Source organism: Hypomesus nipponensis, chromosome 18 (assembly GCF_054491055.1).
Source record: "Hypomesus nipponensis isolate SF chromosome 18, ASM5449105v1, whole genome shotgun sequence".
NCBI lineage: Eukaryota > Metazoa > Chordata > Actinopteri > Osmeriformes > Osmeridae > Hypomesus > Hypomesus nipponensis.
The window spans coordinates 12509653-12526215 of record NC_140378.1 but is presented as its reverse complement, the minus strand read 5'-3'; the positions used below and the strand labels follow the sequence as shown (position 1 = coordinate 12526215).

General features: G+C 48.5%; 1 protein-coding gene across 1 annotated transcript; it reads left to right on the top strand.

Annotated features, from left to right (window-relative positions):
• The first annotated feature begins 6820 nt into the window (after positions 1 to 6820).
• On the top strand, positions 6821 to 16199 carry iqsec2b (IQ motif and Sec7 domain ArfGEF 2b). Its single transcript, XM_084679178.1, has 14 exons — positions 6821 to 7560; positions 7662 to 7941; positions 8065 to 8391; positions 8589 to 9637; positions 9800 to 9961; positions 10074 to 10196; positions 10289 to 10455; positions 10669 to 10808; positions 11003 to 11128; positions 11269 to 11368; positions 11548 to 11709; positions 11859 to 12053; positions 12397 to 12446; positions 12721 to 16199. Exons 1-14 carry the CDS (start codon positions 7511 to 7513, stop codon positions 13888 to 13890), a joined length of 4101 nt encoding a protein of 1366 aa, XP_084535304.1. The 5' UTR covers positions 6821 to 7510; the 3' UTR covers positions 13891 to 16199.
• The last annotated feature ends 364 nt before the right edge of the window (positions 16200 to 16563 follow it).

Genomic DNA, 16563 nt, shown 5'->3' with positions numbered 1-16563 from the left:
ATCCAGCGTGTGCCCTCTTCAGCAGACAAACTGTCAATGGCCTGTAGCCTTTTATAAACACTTCACATGCTTGTGTAACTTTCAGGTACTTGGCTAACCCTGTTGGTGATTTAAACATTGAACTCTGCTAGGTGTGTTCCAGGTAACCTGCCACAGTGCCAGCTTTTGATCCTGCTGCATTGGGGTGTCTGAGTGGGGATGAGCATCTCTGTTTTCTCCCTCCCTGACTCTCTCTCTCTCTCTCTCTCTCTCTCTCTCTCTCTCTCTCTCTCTCTGTCTCTGTCTGTCTGTCTGTCTGTCTCTGTCTCTGTCTCTGTCTCTGTCTCTGTCTCTGTCTCTCTCTCTCTCTCTCTCTCTCTCTCTCTCTCTCTCTCTCTCTCTCTCTCTCTCTCTCTCTCTCTGTCTCTCTCTCTGTTTGACTCTGTACCTAAGTGACCAGGACTGTGTGTCCTTGTCTGACAGCAGCTGGCCCCAGTGAGAGGCCTACTATTTAAATACTAATCTCAGACCACAGTTCTCCCCTAAGAAGCAGAGATTTCCAGATAGAATTCGACTAGATTCAAGGAGAATTTAAACAACTTTGAAAGGCACGTGTTTTGCTTGCACTTCTTATGGCATGAGTGGTTTTACAGACAGCAGAACGTCTTCCCTGTGATGTGTAGGGTTATATAATAGGTTAGAGTGGTTGAGCTTTAAAATGGAATTCTTCCTCTTTTCTTCTCTAGCGCTCACCAGTTTTTTATCTCTCCCATATTCCCCTTGGTGTTTCTACTCCTTGGTCCGGCAAATAAAAAGGGCTTTCTTGTTCCTCTCCCTTCTATGTGACTCCTCTGCAAATGGTCTTGCAATGTTGGATGGAGGGTAGTTAGAGCCACTGGTTGACTCACTCCACTGAAAAACCTAGTCGTATTCATCACTGTACCTTTGTTGCATATCCAAAAGCTATTAGACACCTCATTTTTCCTTTCAGCAAACATCCATTACAAACATTTCCATTGCTGCTTCACAGTCAACATGAATGTGCTTCTTCAATTCGGTGTTCTGTTTCTTCCTGTCCTCTGTTTTTGTCCTGTTTTTCTGTGTGCCTTCTCTCTATCTCTCTCTTTTCCTTTATCGCTATTTTTTAAGTGTCAGGCAGTCATCTGTGTCGAGCTATCCAACCTCTGCTCCCACCACCCCTACAGCAGCCAGTGCTGCCTTTGCCACTGTCCTCCCCTCCAGTATGACTGTTCACAGCTTCTTCAGCCTCCATCAGTACTGTTGCCCCTCAACTGACAAACAGTCTCAGCAGGGAAGGTAAGGGCTTCTACATGGCCTGGAGTAGACTTCCAACCACCTCTCACAAACACCCCTGTGTCAACCCCAAGATCTCCAGAGCCTGTCTCAACTCCCCGCCTACCACTGCCCCTGGTCACCTCCATCTCCCACCTGTGTGGTACATTTCATTCGGTGCAGTTCCCATGGAACACCATACCTAGGCTTAGTTCTATTAGCTCTCACCCCCTTTCTATGTTCTGCCTGATTAACCTGTTGTCCCCTGAACACTTGATATATGATTCATCTTCTCAGTGTCTGCACTGTGGACCACACCAGACCTCATCAGACATCACCACACATCACCAGACCTCACCAGACCTCACCAGACCTCACCAGACCTCATCAGACATCGCCACACATCACCAGACCTCACCAGACCTCACCACACATCACCAGACCTCACCAGACCTCACCAGACCTCACCAGACCTCACCAGACCTCACCACACATCACCAGACCTCACCAGACCTCACCACACATCACCAGACCTCACCAGACATCACCAGACCTCACCAGACCTCACCAGACCTCACCAGACCTCACCACACATCAACAGACCTCACCAGACCTCACCACACATCACCAAACATCACCAGGCCACATTCATCCTTGTCACCCCTCCCTCTTCCTCTTCTCTCACTCCTTTCCGCTAGGAGCCTGTTATGTGCTCCCTTTGTGCACAGTGGGATTGAGGTGGGGGAGGCCGGCTCTTTAGCAGATTAAAGGGAGAGTAAGCCCTTCACTTAGAGAGAGCAATCATCTTCAATAAGAGAGACGGCTGAGGGTGGGCTGACTCACAACTGAGCCCACTGAATCCTGACGCTCTCCCTTTGGCTGGGACTCTCTCTGCTCACCTCTGTGTTGTCCTGGAGCGGAACGCCTCGTGCTCCAACACTGCCACCCAGTGGATCAGATCCTAACAGCATGTTCCTTTACCGCCTGCTTTGTTCTGCCTCGTCTCACGTTTCTGTCTCATGTTTGCATTATCTGCTATGCTGTGTTTACGCTGCTCTTTTTCTGTGTTGCCAAATGTTTCCTACCTTTCCCATTCTGTCTGTCTGCTTTTCTGTCTGTCCTCCCTTTCTTCGCCCGTCCCTGTTGGTTTCATAGAGAGGAGTTTGTGGATGATGCTGCCCATCAGTTCTGTTGCCCCGCCTCAGGGTGCAGTAGCCCCTCCTCTCGATGAGCCGCAGCTTGACTGATCTCTCATGACGTCAATCACGACCCTTCAGCCAATCGGCCTGCTTTATGGGACTCTGGAGGGACCCTCACCTTGACTGAGAGGAAATGGAGAACTTACTGTGTCCATGATAATTGCACACCATATAAACTAAGTCTGGTGTTTTTAATTAGACTAGTTGCATGTGAATTTGTGTCTCAGTGAGAGTGATTTTGCAGTACAGTGCCTGTTTTTCAAACTATCAATGTTTAGCATCATGAATGTGGATATTGTCGTAGTTGTGTCCTTTGGCCTCTTGTCTGAGTTCATCACTTCTCTATGTCTTTCACATCTTGTTCCATCTGTGGTGTGTCAGTTCAGTTTGGACTATACTATAGCATGATAAAAGATGGTCCTTATTTCACCCAGTCTTTGTTTATTATAAGAAAAGCTATAGAAAAATGACCGCTTGGCAATGACCACTTGATTATTATAAAAGAGTAATATCTGTTTTTGATGTCTACTTATTTCTAGCCATAAATGTTATATGATTTCTATATGACTGTAATAAATGTTTGGCCCCTTGTTTGGCCTCCTCTCACTCTGTTCTCATCTGACATAATGTCATGTATATTACTGTGTGTGTACGTATGTGTGTTTGTTTGTTTGTGTGTGTATGTGTGTGTGTGTGTGTGTCCATGCGTGCACGCTGAAGTCAGTTTAGGTTGAGGGTGGGGTGAGTAAGCCCAGAACTGTCAAAAGACTTTCAGGAATGTTGCCTGTACAGCTCTGCATGGTGAGTAACCAATCGAAAAAGTCAGTGTGTGCGTGTGTGTGTGTGTGTGGTTATGTGCGTGTGAATGAGAGAGAGGGCGTGTGTGTCAGAGGGTGTGTTTGTTATCACGCACCACCAGTCCCTGTGGGACTGGAGCCGCATTAGCACCAGCAGCAGCACGGTAAGAACTCCTGGGTTCTGTCTTTTGCTTCCAGTAATGTCAAGCGTTAGGACACTCCAAATGGTATCTGCTATTCATTTGACTAGTTTGGACTATAATTGCTCTGTGTGTCAGGTAATATACTACATGTGTACAACTCAGTCTTTTGGACTGTATCAGACATGATGTCTGAGTGGGTTCTTGGTTTTCAGACAGACCAAGTATGTCCATCTTAACCTCCTATTTGAACCATTAGATGCTTTAATCATCCAGAAGTATTTGATGAGGGTCAGTGAGAGGTGCCTTCTGCATGTACTCTATGTTGTGTGTTTACTATAGATAGAACTAAGGGAGGAAGTAGAGCAAGATAAATTCAGTGAAAGACAGAGCGTGATAATGAGGGTGTTACCTGGGACGGTTTCCAACACTCAGATAAAAGAGCGCATGAGATCACACTTGAGCACATACATTGTATTTGACACTTGATCTCTTTTGTTGTCATGGCATACACGGACACATCTGATCTGCCCCAGGGGTCACCCACTGAAGCAGTGGAGAAAATAGTGGGTAGCATTAGTGACACATTCATTTCTTGAGGACAAATCAAATGGAAATGTAGAGTTTCCCCTTTTCATTTACTGTGCATGGACAGAAATAGTAAACTGGACAGTGACATTTTGTATTAGTACTGATGTGATGTGATGGAAGCTTCTGATGCACATGTTGCCTCTGGTTCTCTGGTGTGGAGGTCCAGTTAGTGTACTAAGAGGTTTTGTGAAAAGCACAGACAGACAGAATGTCTTGAGCTAGAGTTGGCGGTAAGGGAATGCTGGAATCTGACAGATGAATGATGGGATTGTTCTCTTCACAATATTAATTGCGTTTTCTGAAGAACCTTCACAATGCAGGCCTCAATGCGATGATAAAATGCTGCAGTCATTCCCTTATTTACATAAAGCCAAGGCCTGCGTCATCACTTTCTGTAAGTCTCAGAAGAAAGCTGAGTGAAGATAGCCATGTCAAATCAAGAGCAGGTTCATACTGCCCGGCTCAGATCATCTCATCTATACTACAATGACTGTTGCTCTTTCACTTGTCCTGGATGTCGCACATAGCTGTGCACAGGGTGACTGTTGCTAACGCTTTGGACACTCTCACCACTGGCGTCTGTGTGTGGGGGTGTAAACACCAGGGACAGAACCAAAAGCTGTTGGCCTCCGAAGACCCTCAAAAGGAGAGAGAGGGGACATAGAGGAGTGCATGAAGTGTGGGATCAGGAAGTCCTGATAGCTGGTCCCCCAGGGCACCTGAGGGACAGGTCTGTGATGTACACGAGCCTTTCAGTGGCCAGTGTGGTCACACAGTTGTTCCGTCCTGCTGCTGCCTTACACACACACCACACACCCACACGCGCGCACACGCACACTGACAAGACATCTTTAATGGATGAAGGAGGGACAGGAGGTAGAGGCAGGAGCTGACCTGATGCTTCAGTGCACACTGCTCCTCTCAGTTATCCCAACTCTCATCTCCTCACCGCTCCTGTCCTTACTTCTCCTCGTCTCTTCTCTTCTCTACTCTTCACTCATATCTACTTCTCCACTTTTCCTCTCTGTCAGCTTGTTATCTGTCAGCCACAGTGCTATACAGTGTCTCTCGTCACAATGTCACCGGCGTCTGTTCCTAGAAGCCTCACTGGTAGGACCTTTGAGTGGCACTGTAACAGGACTACACTGTTTACTGCATAAAACATGAGGCTCCGATGCCACCAGTGTTATGGCCTTACTCATGACTTATACAACAATCATTTTACTCATATAGCCACCATGGCCTACCAAACCACACTCATGGACAATAAATATATCACCACAGATATGAACTGTGTTTTGGCATATTACGGAGTTGTATATTAGGGAGCCAAAAATGTAGAAATGCTATTCCCTTTAATGTGTGGTGGCTGTGGCAAACTTATGTCCCTACCTGTCCTGACCTGTTAGTGTAAAGCTTTGACTCCAGTTTCCAGTCCTTAAAGGGAGCTCTAGACCACCGAGGAAATAAGATGGGCTATTTATACATTCTAATAAAACACAGGCATGTTCAAAGCAGTTATGAAAGTGCAGAATAATCGGCTTCAAGGTGTAGGTTGGTGTATGTTTTGTGCGTACAAACACACGTTTGTATTGTGGGAGTGAAATAAAGCCATCACTGCCACAACCCACAACACATCTACACCCACCTAAACGGTGTTAACAGTCAATCTATCGCCATGGAAACAACGCTCCTCATCCCATCAACTGCCTCACCGCCCACAGAGGTCTCACAGCAACCGTCACCAGGCAACCCCCCTAGTTTCTCCATTTGTGAGGATGTGGGGGCAGAGAAAGAAAGGATCAGAGAAGGAGGAGGGAGAGATGAACCACAGGGGAAACTGTGAGTAAGAGGAAGGAGAGGAAGTCAACAGTGGACTCTGTGAAAGCTGATCATAAGGACAGTCGACAGAATTAGTCAGCGCCGAAGAAGATGTAACTTGAAGTTGAGGAATCAATCAACCAGTTGAATTATTTCATTCCAGGTCAATAGAAAAAAACTCAAATATTTCAAAAAAACATATATTATTATATTTCAAGTAGATGGAGCCTTTAGGAAACAGAGTTGCAGTAAGGCGAACCTCCCAATAGAGGTCAGAGTTTCAGATGTAGAGCCCCAGTCTGAGTCCTGTATTATGTCACCAGTCCTCTGTGTGATCCCACAGGGGGGCTGCTCACAACCTCACTGTTAACAGATTGGAAGTACAGTGAAAACCGCTCTCTAGTGAGTAAAAAGCTCCCACTTCTCCTTACATTAGAGTCCTCCCTCAGCCACATCAGATTCTGATGATGTTGTTTGTCTGTTTTTTTCTCCTCAAGAGTTTTCCTTCCTCTTTCATCTCATTTGAAACACAGGAAGTTCCTGCAGCCAAGGGACAGGGAGCAGGAAGGGGAGAAGACAAACATTTGAACATTGAAACTTTCAGCCTAAAGACCGACTCCACACACATTTGCTCTATAAGGTGCCTGCTTAGTAGGCTTAGTTTGTTTGTTTGTCTTCTCCAGTTTGCACATAGCTAAACACTTTGTCTGAGCCTTTGATTTCCTCCTTTCCTAAACTGCTCTTCCATTTCCAACCCTAGTCGGTCTTCAGGGACAAAGGAGGTGTGGCTAGGGAAGGGAGGAAACGTGGGCTGGGGCATGTGACCATGGTCAGGCTGGGCTGGAGAGCTGGAGGAGTAGGCTGCCCTCACTCTCTTACTGACTGGCTGGGTGACTCGTCCTCTTCATATCACACATGGATTTGGGATAGAGAGGATGCTGGAGAGCTTGTTGGATTACCTGGATGATGTCAGTAGATCTTAATAGACAGTCAAAAGTGAATTGTGAAATATTTGATTGGATTATCTTTTGTTGGAGCATGCATTGCTGGTGTTTACAGTTCTGAGACAACCTGTGTTTGTGTGGTTGGGAAGCATTGGCCCAGTACAGTGGGTGAGGTGTGTGTTGATGTTGGCGTTATTTCACAATGCATTGTTGGAACTGTAGTCTGGGTCATCCATGTGACTGTCATATGATGGAACTATTGTGGCAGCCTGGTTTTTCCAGTCAGGTGTGGAGTTACAAGTATGTGGTAGTGACTAATCCCTCACTGATTTAATACCAGTTCTGAATGACAGGAGATAGAGGGGAAGAGACCGACTGGATATTCTAAACAAGATCATTCCAACACTAGTACGCAGTACTACATAAACCGCCCTCATACAGGACAAGGAGGGAAGAGAGCAGAGAGAGGGCAGAACTCTTAGCCCCCTCAGAACTTTGGCTTCCAAAGCAGGAAATGGCATGTGATGCAGTCTCTCTGTTACAAGCAGTGTGCAGGGCCATAGGACATCCTGCTCACATGGTGTTTTATGATCACCAGTTGGACTGGAAGGCTTGTTCCTGCAATAGTCTACATATTATAGCACGTGTGACCTTTGTCAATGAGTTTATGTGAAGTGGAAAGGAAAGTATCTCGACCATTTTTGAGTTATTCTCTGAGTTATTTCTGAGTTCAGTCGTGTTCCTTCATGTCATCCAGCAAGAGACGTTTTCTGCCGCGTCGGTCTCATGTCTACATGTGAGTGATGTCTGCCACATCTACAGTACAACTCAAGATAAAAGGGACAGTATATCTAACTCTGTGATCTAACGGGTCTTAATCTCTCTCTCTCCTGCCAGTGTGGAAGGGCAGTCTCAGTGTCCAGAGACACACAGCCCGTACAACCAGACTCCCTTCCTGCGCGGCTCAGAACGCTACACAGACAGCAGCACCGGTCCTCCGGGCCCGAGGGGCCCCGTGTGCGTGGCTTCCCCTAGCACAGCAAGCCTGGCCTGGGCCCTGCGGACACGCCACCAGCCTGCCAGCCTGGCCCTGCGCAAACAGGAGGAGGAGGAGAACAAGAGGTGCAAGGCCCTCTCAGACAGCTATGAGCTCTCCACAGACCTGCAGGACAAGAAGGTAGCGACTCTCGTGCTATAGTAGTGGCGACAGGTTATGGCAGTCGAGGTGTGGCATGGCTAAGCTAAATAACTACACAGGACTCTATAGCTATTAGTAAAGCTCCTGTATCCTGTGTGTCAGGTGGAGATGTTGGAGAGGAAGTACGGTGGGTCCTTTGTGAGCCGCAGAGCAGCCCGGATCATCCAGACGGCGTTCCGCCAGTACCGCATGAACAAGAACTTTGAGCGGCTCCGCAGCTCAGCCTCAGAGAGTCGCATGACGCGACGCATCATCCTGTCCAACATGCGTCTGCAGTACTCGTTTGACGAGCGGCAGCCGCAGGCCCAGACGCAGACGCACTTTGCCCACAGCGTGGGCATTGGGCCGCCCCACTCCCCCGCGTGCAGCCCAGAGAGGGACACCGACCGGCCAGACTACACTCACCTGGAAGACTCCTTCTCCAAACAGGTCTGTTGGCATTTCAAGCAGCCATCTTGTCTCGTATCGGCTTGATGAATGCCATTGACTGTATAAGGAGGCGCTTTTTATAATGCTGCAAAATTACTTGTGTTCATTCCAAGTTGACAATGTGAAGTAGGGGAGGGTCCATGTTAGAGACCAGTTTGTTTTCTCGCCTCTGACTGACTGCTCGGTCTCCCCCCCAGGTGAAGTCCCTGGCTGACTCCATAGATGACGCCCTGACCTGCCGCCCCGGGAGGGACGACTCCCAGGACGGCAGCAGGGAGGGCGGGGGCCTCAGCGAGGACTTTGGCGAGTGTGTGTGGAGCAGCAGCAGCAACCCGTCCTCTCAAAGAGGCCTGGGAGACAGGCCCCGGGGGGGGGGCGGGGGCCTGAGCATGCACGGTGACAGCACGGCCACCTCCTACAGTGACGTCACCCTATACATGGATGACTGTATGCCCTCTTCGCCCCTCTCCCTGGACCGCGCCCCCAGCAGCACGGATACAGAGTACTGGGGGCCCGGGGGGGGCGTGGGAGGCCGCGAGGACAGCAGGGACACCGAGGGAGGGGGCAGCAGCAACAGCCGCCGGAGCACCCCTTGCACAGAGTGTCGGGACTATCGTCTGAGGGGCGCCCACCTCCCCCTCCTCACCATCGAGCCCCCCAGCGACAGCTCGGTGGACATGAGTGACCGCTCGGACCGAGGGTCCCTCAGCAGACAGCTGGTCTACGAGCAGGAGCCTGGGGGAGGAGCCGGCTCTCCTCAGGGAACCCTAAAACACAACCCTAACACGGGGCCCCGGGCCTCCTCCACGCCCGCAGCCCAGGGCCAGACCCGCGCCCCCGGCCGGCCCCTACCCACACACATCCCCCATCACGTGGCACACCACCACCACCACCACTCCATCCACCACCACCAGTACCCAGACACGCCCTCCTCCTCCTCCTCCCCCCAGCAGCCGCCCACCACCCCCCTGTCCTCCTCCTCCTCCACAGCGCTGCCCTCTGGTGGCCTGGAGCAGCCCTGCTGCTCTGATGGAGACAACGACTCGCTCAACTCCACCACCAATTCCAACGAGACGGTGAACTGCAGCTCTGGCTCGTCCTCCCAGGACAGCTTGCGTGAGCCACTGCCCCCGCTGGGCAAACAGACGTACCAGCGGGAGAGCCGCCACAGCTGGGACTCCCCCCCATTCAACAACGACGTGGTCCAGAGACGCCAGTACCGCATCGGCCTCAACCTCTTCAACAAGTAAGACAGGGAACACGGACCTGTGCAGGCTGGAAGAGTCTTGTCGTATGGAATGCAAATGTTAGCTATGCTTGAGGCAAACATGTAATGGCTTTCAGTGCCGTAGGGAGGGTGTTGTGATTAAGGTTTGTGCGTAACCTGAGATCTGACTTCTGTTCCCAGGAAGCCGGAGAAGGGGATCCAATACTTGATCGAGAGAGGCTTTGTGTCGGACACCCCTGTCGGGATCGCTCGCTTTATCCTGGAGAGGAAAGGCCTGAGCAGACAGATGATTGGGGAGTTCCTGGGAAACCGGCAGAAACAGTTCAACAAGGATGTACTGGAGTAAGGGAGACCAAATTAATGTATACAGAGTCAAATTGAAGGAAAACAAAGCCACTACATAAACAACATTGAATTCTGCCAGTAACTGACTCTCCTGTCTCCTGTGTTGTAGCTGTGTGGTGGATGAGATGGACTTCTCAGGGATGGACCTGGACGATGCACTGAGAAAGTTCCAAGCCCAGATCAGAGTTCAAGGAGAGGCCCAGAAAGTAGAAAGGCTTATAGAGGCTTTCAGGTGTGTATGTGTGTGTCTGAGAAAGAAAGAAAGTGCCTACTTGTGTATCTAAATGGCAACAACGTTTTAACCTATTCCCTTCTGTCTTTCAGTCAGAGATACTGTGTGTGTAACCCGACCCTGGTCAGACAGTTCCAGAACCCAGACACCATCTTCATATTGGCATTTGCCATCATCCTCCTCAACACTGATATGTACAGCCCTAACGTCAAGGCTGAGAGGAAAATGAAGATAGAGGACTTCATCAAGAACCTGAGAGGTGACATGGAACTACTGGAAATACATGGAAATACTGTGCACACACCACACACACACACACACACACAGAAAACACACACTGGACGTTCACCTAGTTTCCTATCCTATTTGATATGACTCCCCCTTGTGGTTGATGCTCATAAGCTGTGTGTGTGCGTGCATTGCGTGTGTGTGTGCGTGTGTGTGTAAATGCCTGTGTGGACGCGTTTCCCAGGAGTGGACAATGGTCAGGATATCCCCAGGGACTTGCTAGTTGGCATCTACCAGCGCATTCAGAAGTGGGAGCTACGGACCAACGATGACCATGTGTCCCAAGTGCAGGCTGTGGAGAGAGTCATTGTGGGCAAGAAGCCTGTGAGATATCTGAACAAAAATATTATTGTTGGGCATAACATTTTGTGTTTGCTTACTAGGTTATAACTTGGGTCCGGGGTTTCACCTGGTCATGTCACCTGATCAGGTCACCTGATCAGAATAAACTCCAGACGTTGGTTATAAATGGCCTTGTGAAGAGTTATTTGACTAGTTGTCCATGTTTGTGTGTGTAGGTGCTCTCCCTGCCCCACCGCAGGTTGGTGTGTTGCTGTCAGCTGTATGAGGTACCCGACCCTAACCGACCCCAGAGAACAGGGTTGCACCAAAGAGAGGTCTTCCTCTTCAACGACCTACTGGTGGTAAGAACTCCTGGGAATAGTTCTCGACTTTAACCTCTACCTGAGCATCAAGGCCCTAATTGTGTTTACAGCACGTTGTCATGACTCCAGCAGTTTCTTTTCCCACGTCAAAACCCTCCCTGTCCCATGTGTCTCCTTAGGTGACCAAGATCTTTCAGAAAAAGAAGACCTCAGTGACATACAGCTTCAGACAGTCCTTCCCTCTGGTGGAGATGCAGGTCCACATGTTCCAGAACTCCTGTGAGAAACGGTCTCCCCTTGGCATACCTAAGCTTCCTCCTCACTATTACTGGAGTGAAAATGTGCTCCTTGATCGCAGAATAATTCAACTGTGGCAGTTTTTGAGACTGTGGGTGCATCGTGTTTGGCAGCTGGGAAATATCTCTAGGTAATTTTTTATTTCTTCCTGTGTCTTTCAGACTACCCTCACGGCATTCGTCTGACCTCGGCAGTGCTGGGTGGGGAGAGGAAGGTCCTTATTGTCTTCATGGCACCCAGTCAGCAGGACCGCACCCGCTTTGTCAGTGACTTGAGAGAGAGCATCGCTGAGGTACAGGAGATGGAGAAGTACAGAGTAGAGTGTGAGTACCCCCTGCTGGTCTGGATGAGAAACTACAGCTATTTATGGACACTAAATTACATTTACATTTAGCATAAACATGAAGCTCACTGACTCTTGTTTCTTTCTCTCTCTCTCTCTCTCTCTCTCTATTTCTCGCTCTCTCTTTAGCGGAGTTGGAGAAGCAGAAAGGTGTCATGCGTCCCAGCTTGCTGAGCGGAGGTGGGGTTGGAGGAGGTGTGGGTGTGAAGAGTGATGTGGTAAATGGCATTCTGGGAAGGCCCAGTCTGGATGACAACTATTCTGCGGGGGAGGGGCTGAAACGCTCCGCCCTCAGCTCCTCTCTGAGGGACCTGTCAGACACAGGTGAGGCTACACACTAAACACAGAAACAACTCTGTCTAATATCCTGTCACCAGGTTTGGTCAGGAAATACCTGAACAGGACTGGACGTGCTATGATGCTAATAGATCTGTAGACAGACAGGGGGGTCTGCTGAGAGAGCTCATGTTGTTTTCTTTGCTTCATCTGGGCGCATTTTGTTCCGTTTCCTCCGGCACAGTTAAAATGCAGCTGCTGCAACTCTGATCTCTCTTTCACACAAACACACACGCACACACGTAAACACACACTCATTAGCACTCTTCTTGAGGATTCTATTGCTATCTTTTCTATCTTTCCTAACTTGACTCCTCCTGGGCGGGTGCAGGGAAACGTGGTCGCAGGAACAGTGTTGGTTCTCTGGACAGTACCATGGAAGTAAGTCTGAGTGGATAGACCTGTCCCGCTAACATACCAACACATCCCTAATCCCTTAGCACACCCAAAGCATGCAGTGTGTGTGTGTGTGTGTAATGCATGAGAGTGACCTTTGCATCCCTGGCATGCCTCTGTGCTCTCACTAATGCTGTCTGTTGGTTGGTTTCTCCTTGAGTCACAGATGTGTCCTGTGTGGTAATGCGTGTGTCTGCCATGATTTATTCAGACATGACGTCATAGATACAGATGGTTCTTCCTCTTCTCCTGCTCCCAGGGCTCCATAATTAGCAGCCCGCGGCCTCACCAGTGCTACACGGTGCCAGGAGTGGTCCCTAGCTGCTACGGAACAGAAGATTACCGGCCTCACCGCCCCATCCTGAGCCCCGGAACAGGGGTGGGGGGTGGGCCGGGGCAACAACACATCCCTGCTGGGACGGGAGTTGGGGGAGTACCCAGCAGTGTAGAGAGGGGGGGGGTGGGGAGCGGCCCTGGGGGGAGCAACACTGGTTCTTTCCTGGGGTCCCTATTCGGCAGCAAACGCGCCAAACCGCCAGGGCCCCTTATCCCACCGGGGCCACCCTACCCCGCCCCTGTCCCCCCACCCACCACTGGAGGGCCCCCTCCTCACTCCCCTTCATCTCTGTGCCAGTCCGACGGGGGCCCTTCCAAGATCCAGGCACTCCATGCACAGTACTGTCACACGGGCAGCGTGCAGCCCCCGCCCCCTTACTACCATCACCATCGCTACCACGTCCAAACTGGCCCCCCTCCCATGCAACCCATGGCCTCTCATACACTACAGAGAGGGCCTCTACACTGTCGGCCTCCGCTTGGCCCACCACACTTCCAGCACCAGCAGCTGGCCCATCTCTCCCAGCTCTCCCAGCATGGCATACAGGCTCGCTACGCCAACATGGTGGTGGGCTTTCCTCCCCCCCTTTCTCCTCACTCCCCACACTCCCCGAGTCCTCAGTTCGCCCTCTACCACACACAGCCCACACACTCTGTCAGGGGGGGCATCGCCACTGGCACCAAGCCTCCTCTGACTTTGTCACACTCCCACCCGCACCCCCACGCACACTCCAACACCCACCCCGGACACGTACACACGCCCCACCCAGTCACCCACCCCACCCATCAGGCACATTTCATCTTCGGCACGTTGCCCCACCAGTCAACGTCCGGCTCCGTGAGTGCCCATCACGCAGCCTCCGTCGCCCCGTATCTGCCCCAGTACCCTCCTCTCTCTTCCATCCCCCCTCCCCCCCACTCCCCTTTACCCCCCCCTTCCTCCCCCCTTACCCCTCTTACGCCTCTCTCCCCTCACCCCCCCCAGCACCCCGGACAGCCCCAGCAGGGGCCCCAGGTAACGGGAGCTGGGGCAACAGGCACAGGGGGCAGTTCCAAATCCAAGCCTATCAACCGGATCAGTACGGTGGTCTGAGCAGGATGTGGCCACACAGAGGTCTGAGGTCCGAAGGGAGAGTGGGGGAGGTGGCCAGGGTTAGGTCCAGGGCTAGGACGGAGCAGGACAGTAACAGCAGCAGCCCCAGTGACAAGAAGAAACGCAGCCTACTTCGCCTCTGTTACTTCCACCTCCGCTTCCCGCACATGTAGAGAGAGTAGTCGGATCGACGCTGATTGGTGTGCGCCATTGGTGTGGCTGCAGTGACAGACATACAAATCTGAATTTTATTTACACAAAGATGTTAGCACAATCATGTCGTCTTTAAGATGCTACAGAGTGTTGCAGGTTGAGTTTCATTTTCTCAGGTGTATGAAAACGGCTTCAGGAGGAAAAGTATTAGAGACGTGAAAAGTAAAGACAGATTGCGTCCACACAGGCACACACATACATAATTAACTATTTCTATAGCCATATGAATGATGATAGTAAATGTAAATGTAGATTGCAGCCCAGTGTTTCACTGTCTGAAGTTTAGTTGGGGTAAAAGACTGCACAGAGACATGAGCAAGACTGTTTACACACTTACCATCGTGCAGTGCTGCAACAGAACTAAACATCTGAGAGACCAGCTACATCCAAATGGATGTATAAAGACTTCAACCATTTAATACATTCCAGCAGGGTTGTACATTGTAAACAGCCATAGAGGAAAGTTGCAAAAAGTGTCCCTTGACTTTGCAATAATTTACCTAGCTTCAAAATGTATTTGTCAGTTTTCACAGGTCTTCATCGCTGAAAGGTATCCTTTTCTAATGTAGACCTGTAGAAATGTTTCTTTGTCTCATACTTTTATGATTTTTGCACGGTTTATGACAGACTTTGCCTCTATGGTCTTTTACATGTCAACATGAGTCATCTGGTTTCATAGAATTTACACACACTCCCTACAGAGTGTAGAAATTAATGACACAACAAATAATATATTTGAATGTTTTTCAAGCTTTTTGCTGTTGTATAGCCTAAATGTTATATATACTTGCTATGAGTATGATGAATATTGTCTAATAATTGTTTTGACCAGTGATTAATGATATAAACATACTGTATATTTGGTTGTATATGATTACAGAATATATGCACATACAGAAATGTCCTCATACCTTGATATGACATGAGGCTGTTATGATATGTGGAGTGTGGTTTGCTTTTGTTCTTTAAGAAGATTGCCATTAATTTCCTCTATTATCATAGCTATTATCATTGATTGTTGAAAATTTTAACATTAATTACTATTTTGTTCTGATAGAATTATATACCTTTTACTTATTCCTTTTTTTTAACACTGGTGATTATGTGAGAAAGCAATGGCACTGTTTCTAAAATTGGGTCATTGTCCAATGTCATTTGAACAGAAAAGACAGCTAAACTTCTATTTTAATTGATAGCTTTTCAGGATTTCTTTTTATTTAGACCGGCTTCCCAACATTGCAAAGGGCTTTGACCTGGTCATGTAAAATGACCCCAATTCCATCGGTGACTGCCACTCCCAAGGCACTTGACATGCTCACTCTCTCATAAGAATCTAGTTATATTGAAATGAACTCATGCAGCGTGTTTTGGGACAGTCAATGTCTTCAAACAAGCACGCTTCTTTAATGCAGTTTTGTGGTTTTGCACACATGTGGTGTCTTAAGTCAATAATGGCCTTCTTTATTCACCAACTCCCCATGTAAATCCCAGATATCTCTCCCTTCATTCTCTGACACCCCAGTATGCCTATAGTCTTGTAAATAGAACAAACACTACCACATTACGCTTCTCTACAATTCAGGTCCTCTCTTCTTTTCTCATACTATCCAACTGTCTAGAACACCGAGGGCCCAAGGGGGACCCAGGCCAGTGCCAGTAGACCTGAGTGAGATTGGACATTTAGTTGAAGAGTGAAAGCTTCAGAATTGAAATGTGTTAGTCCAACAACAATGGAGAACAGAAATACGGATCCACTAAACAAAACAAAAAAAAAGCTGGGTACGGATTTGGTGATATAGGAAGATTTTCTGTGTTTGCTATTCCTCTGTAGTGTCACTTTTTGAGCCTTTTGCATGAATATATCTGCACTTATTGAATGGATTGTACTGTATAAACCTGAGTGTATATACTATACAAATACATAATGTCTACAGGATTAATTATTCTTATTCTGTTCTTCTGGTGAGTGTGTATGATTTACAAGGTGTGTGTGTGTTTGTGTGTGTGAGAGAGTGTGTATGTGTGTGTGTGAGAGAGAGAGAGAGAGAGAGAGAGAGAGAGAGAGAGAGAGAGAGAGAGAGAGAGAGAGAGAGAGATGGCTAATAATGGATGGCAAATACAATTTAATCATTTTATATTTTAGAGGTGAAGGTGAAAGAATGCTGTGCGTACATGTGTTTGTATGTTTGAGGATTTATTGATATTATTTAAGTCACATCCTACAAAAAGTATGATTTCTGAAATATATTTTTATGTAGTAAGTGTTCTGAAAGAATAGAGGATTGAGATGTTCTATTTATTGCTTCTGATATATATTAAAAAGTGTCCTTGCAGTGAAAAATGTCGACCTTTATTTGTATTGAAATGTGTATAATAACACAATAATGTATGTTACTCCCTCCTCATATTATAACGATTGGTGAGGAAAATGTTGAACCGGTATCAATAGAATATACGGAC

Bases quoted from the DNA above. Each gene is read 5' to 3' on its own strand.
- iqsec2b (XM_084679178.1), top strand. From the start codon at position 7,511: ATGTCATCCAGCAAGAGACGTTTTCTGCCGCGTCGGTCTCATGTCTAC. The intron at 9,962-10,073 runs GTAAGGGAGACC...CCTGTGTTGTAG, and splicing joins TTCAACAAGGATGTACTGGA to CTGTGTGGTGGATGAGATGG. The intron at 10,809-11,002 runs GTGAGATATCTG...TTGTGTGTGTAG, and splicing joins TCATTGTGGGCAAGAAGCCT to GTGCTCTCCCTGCCCCACCG.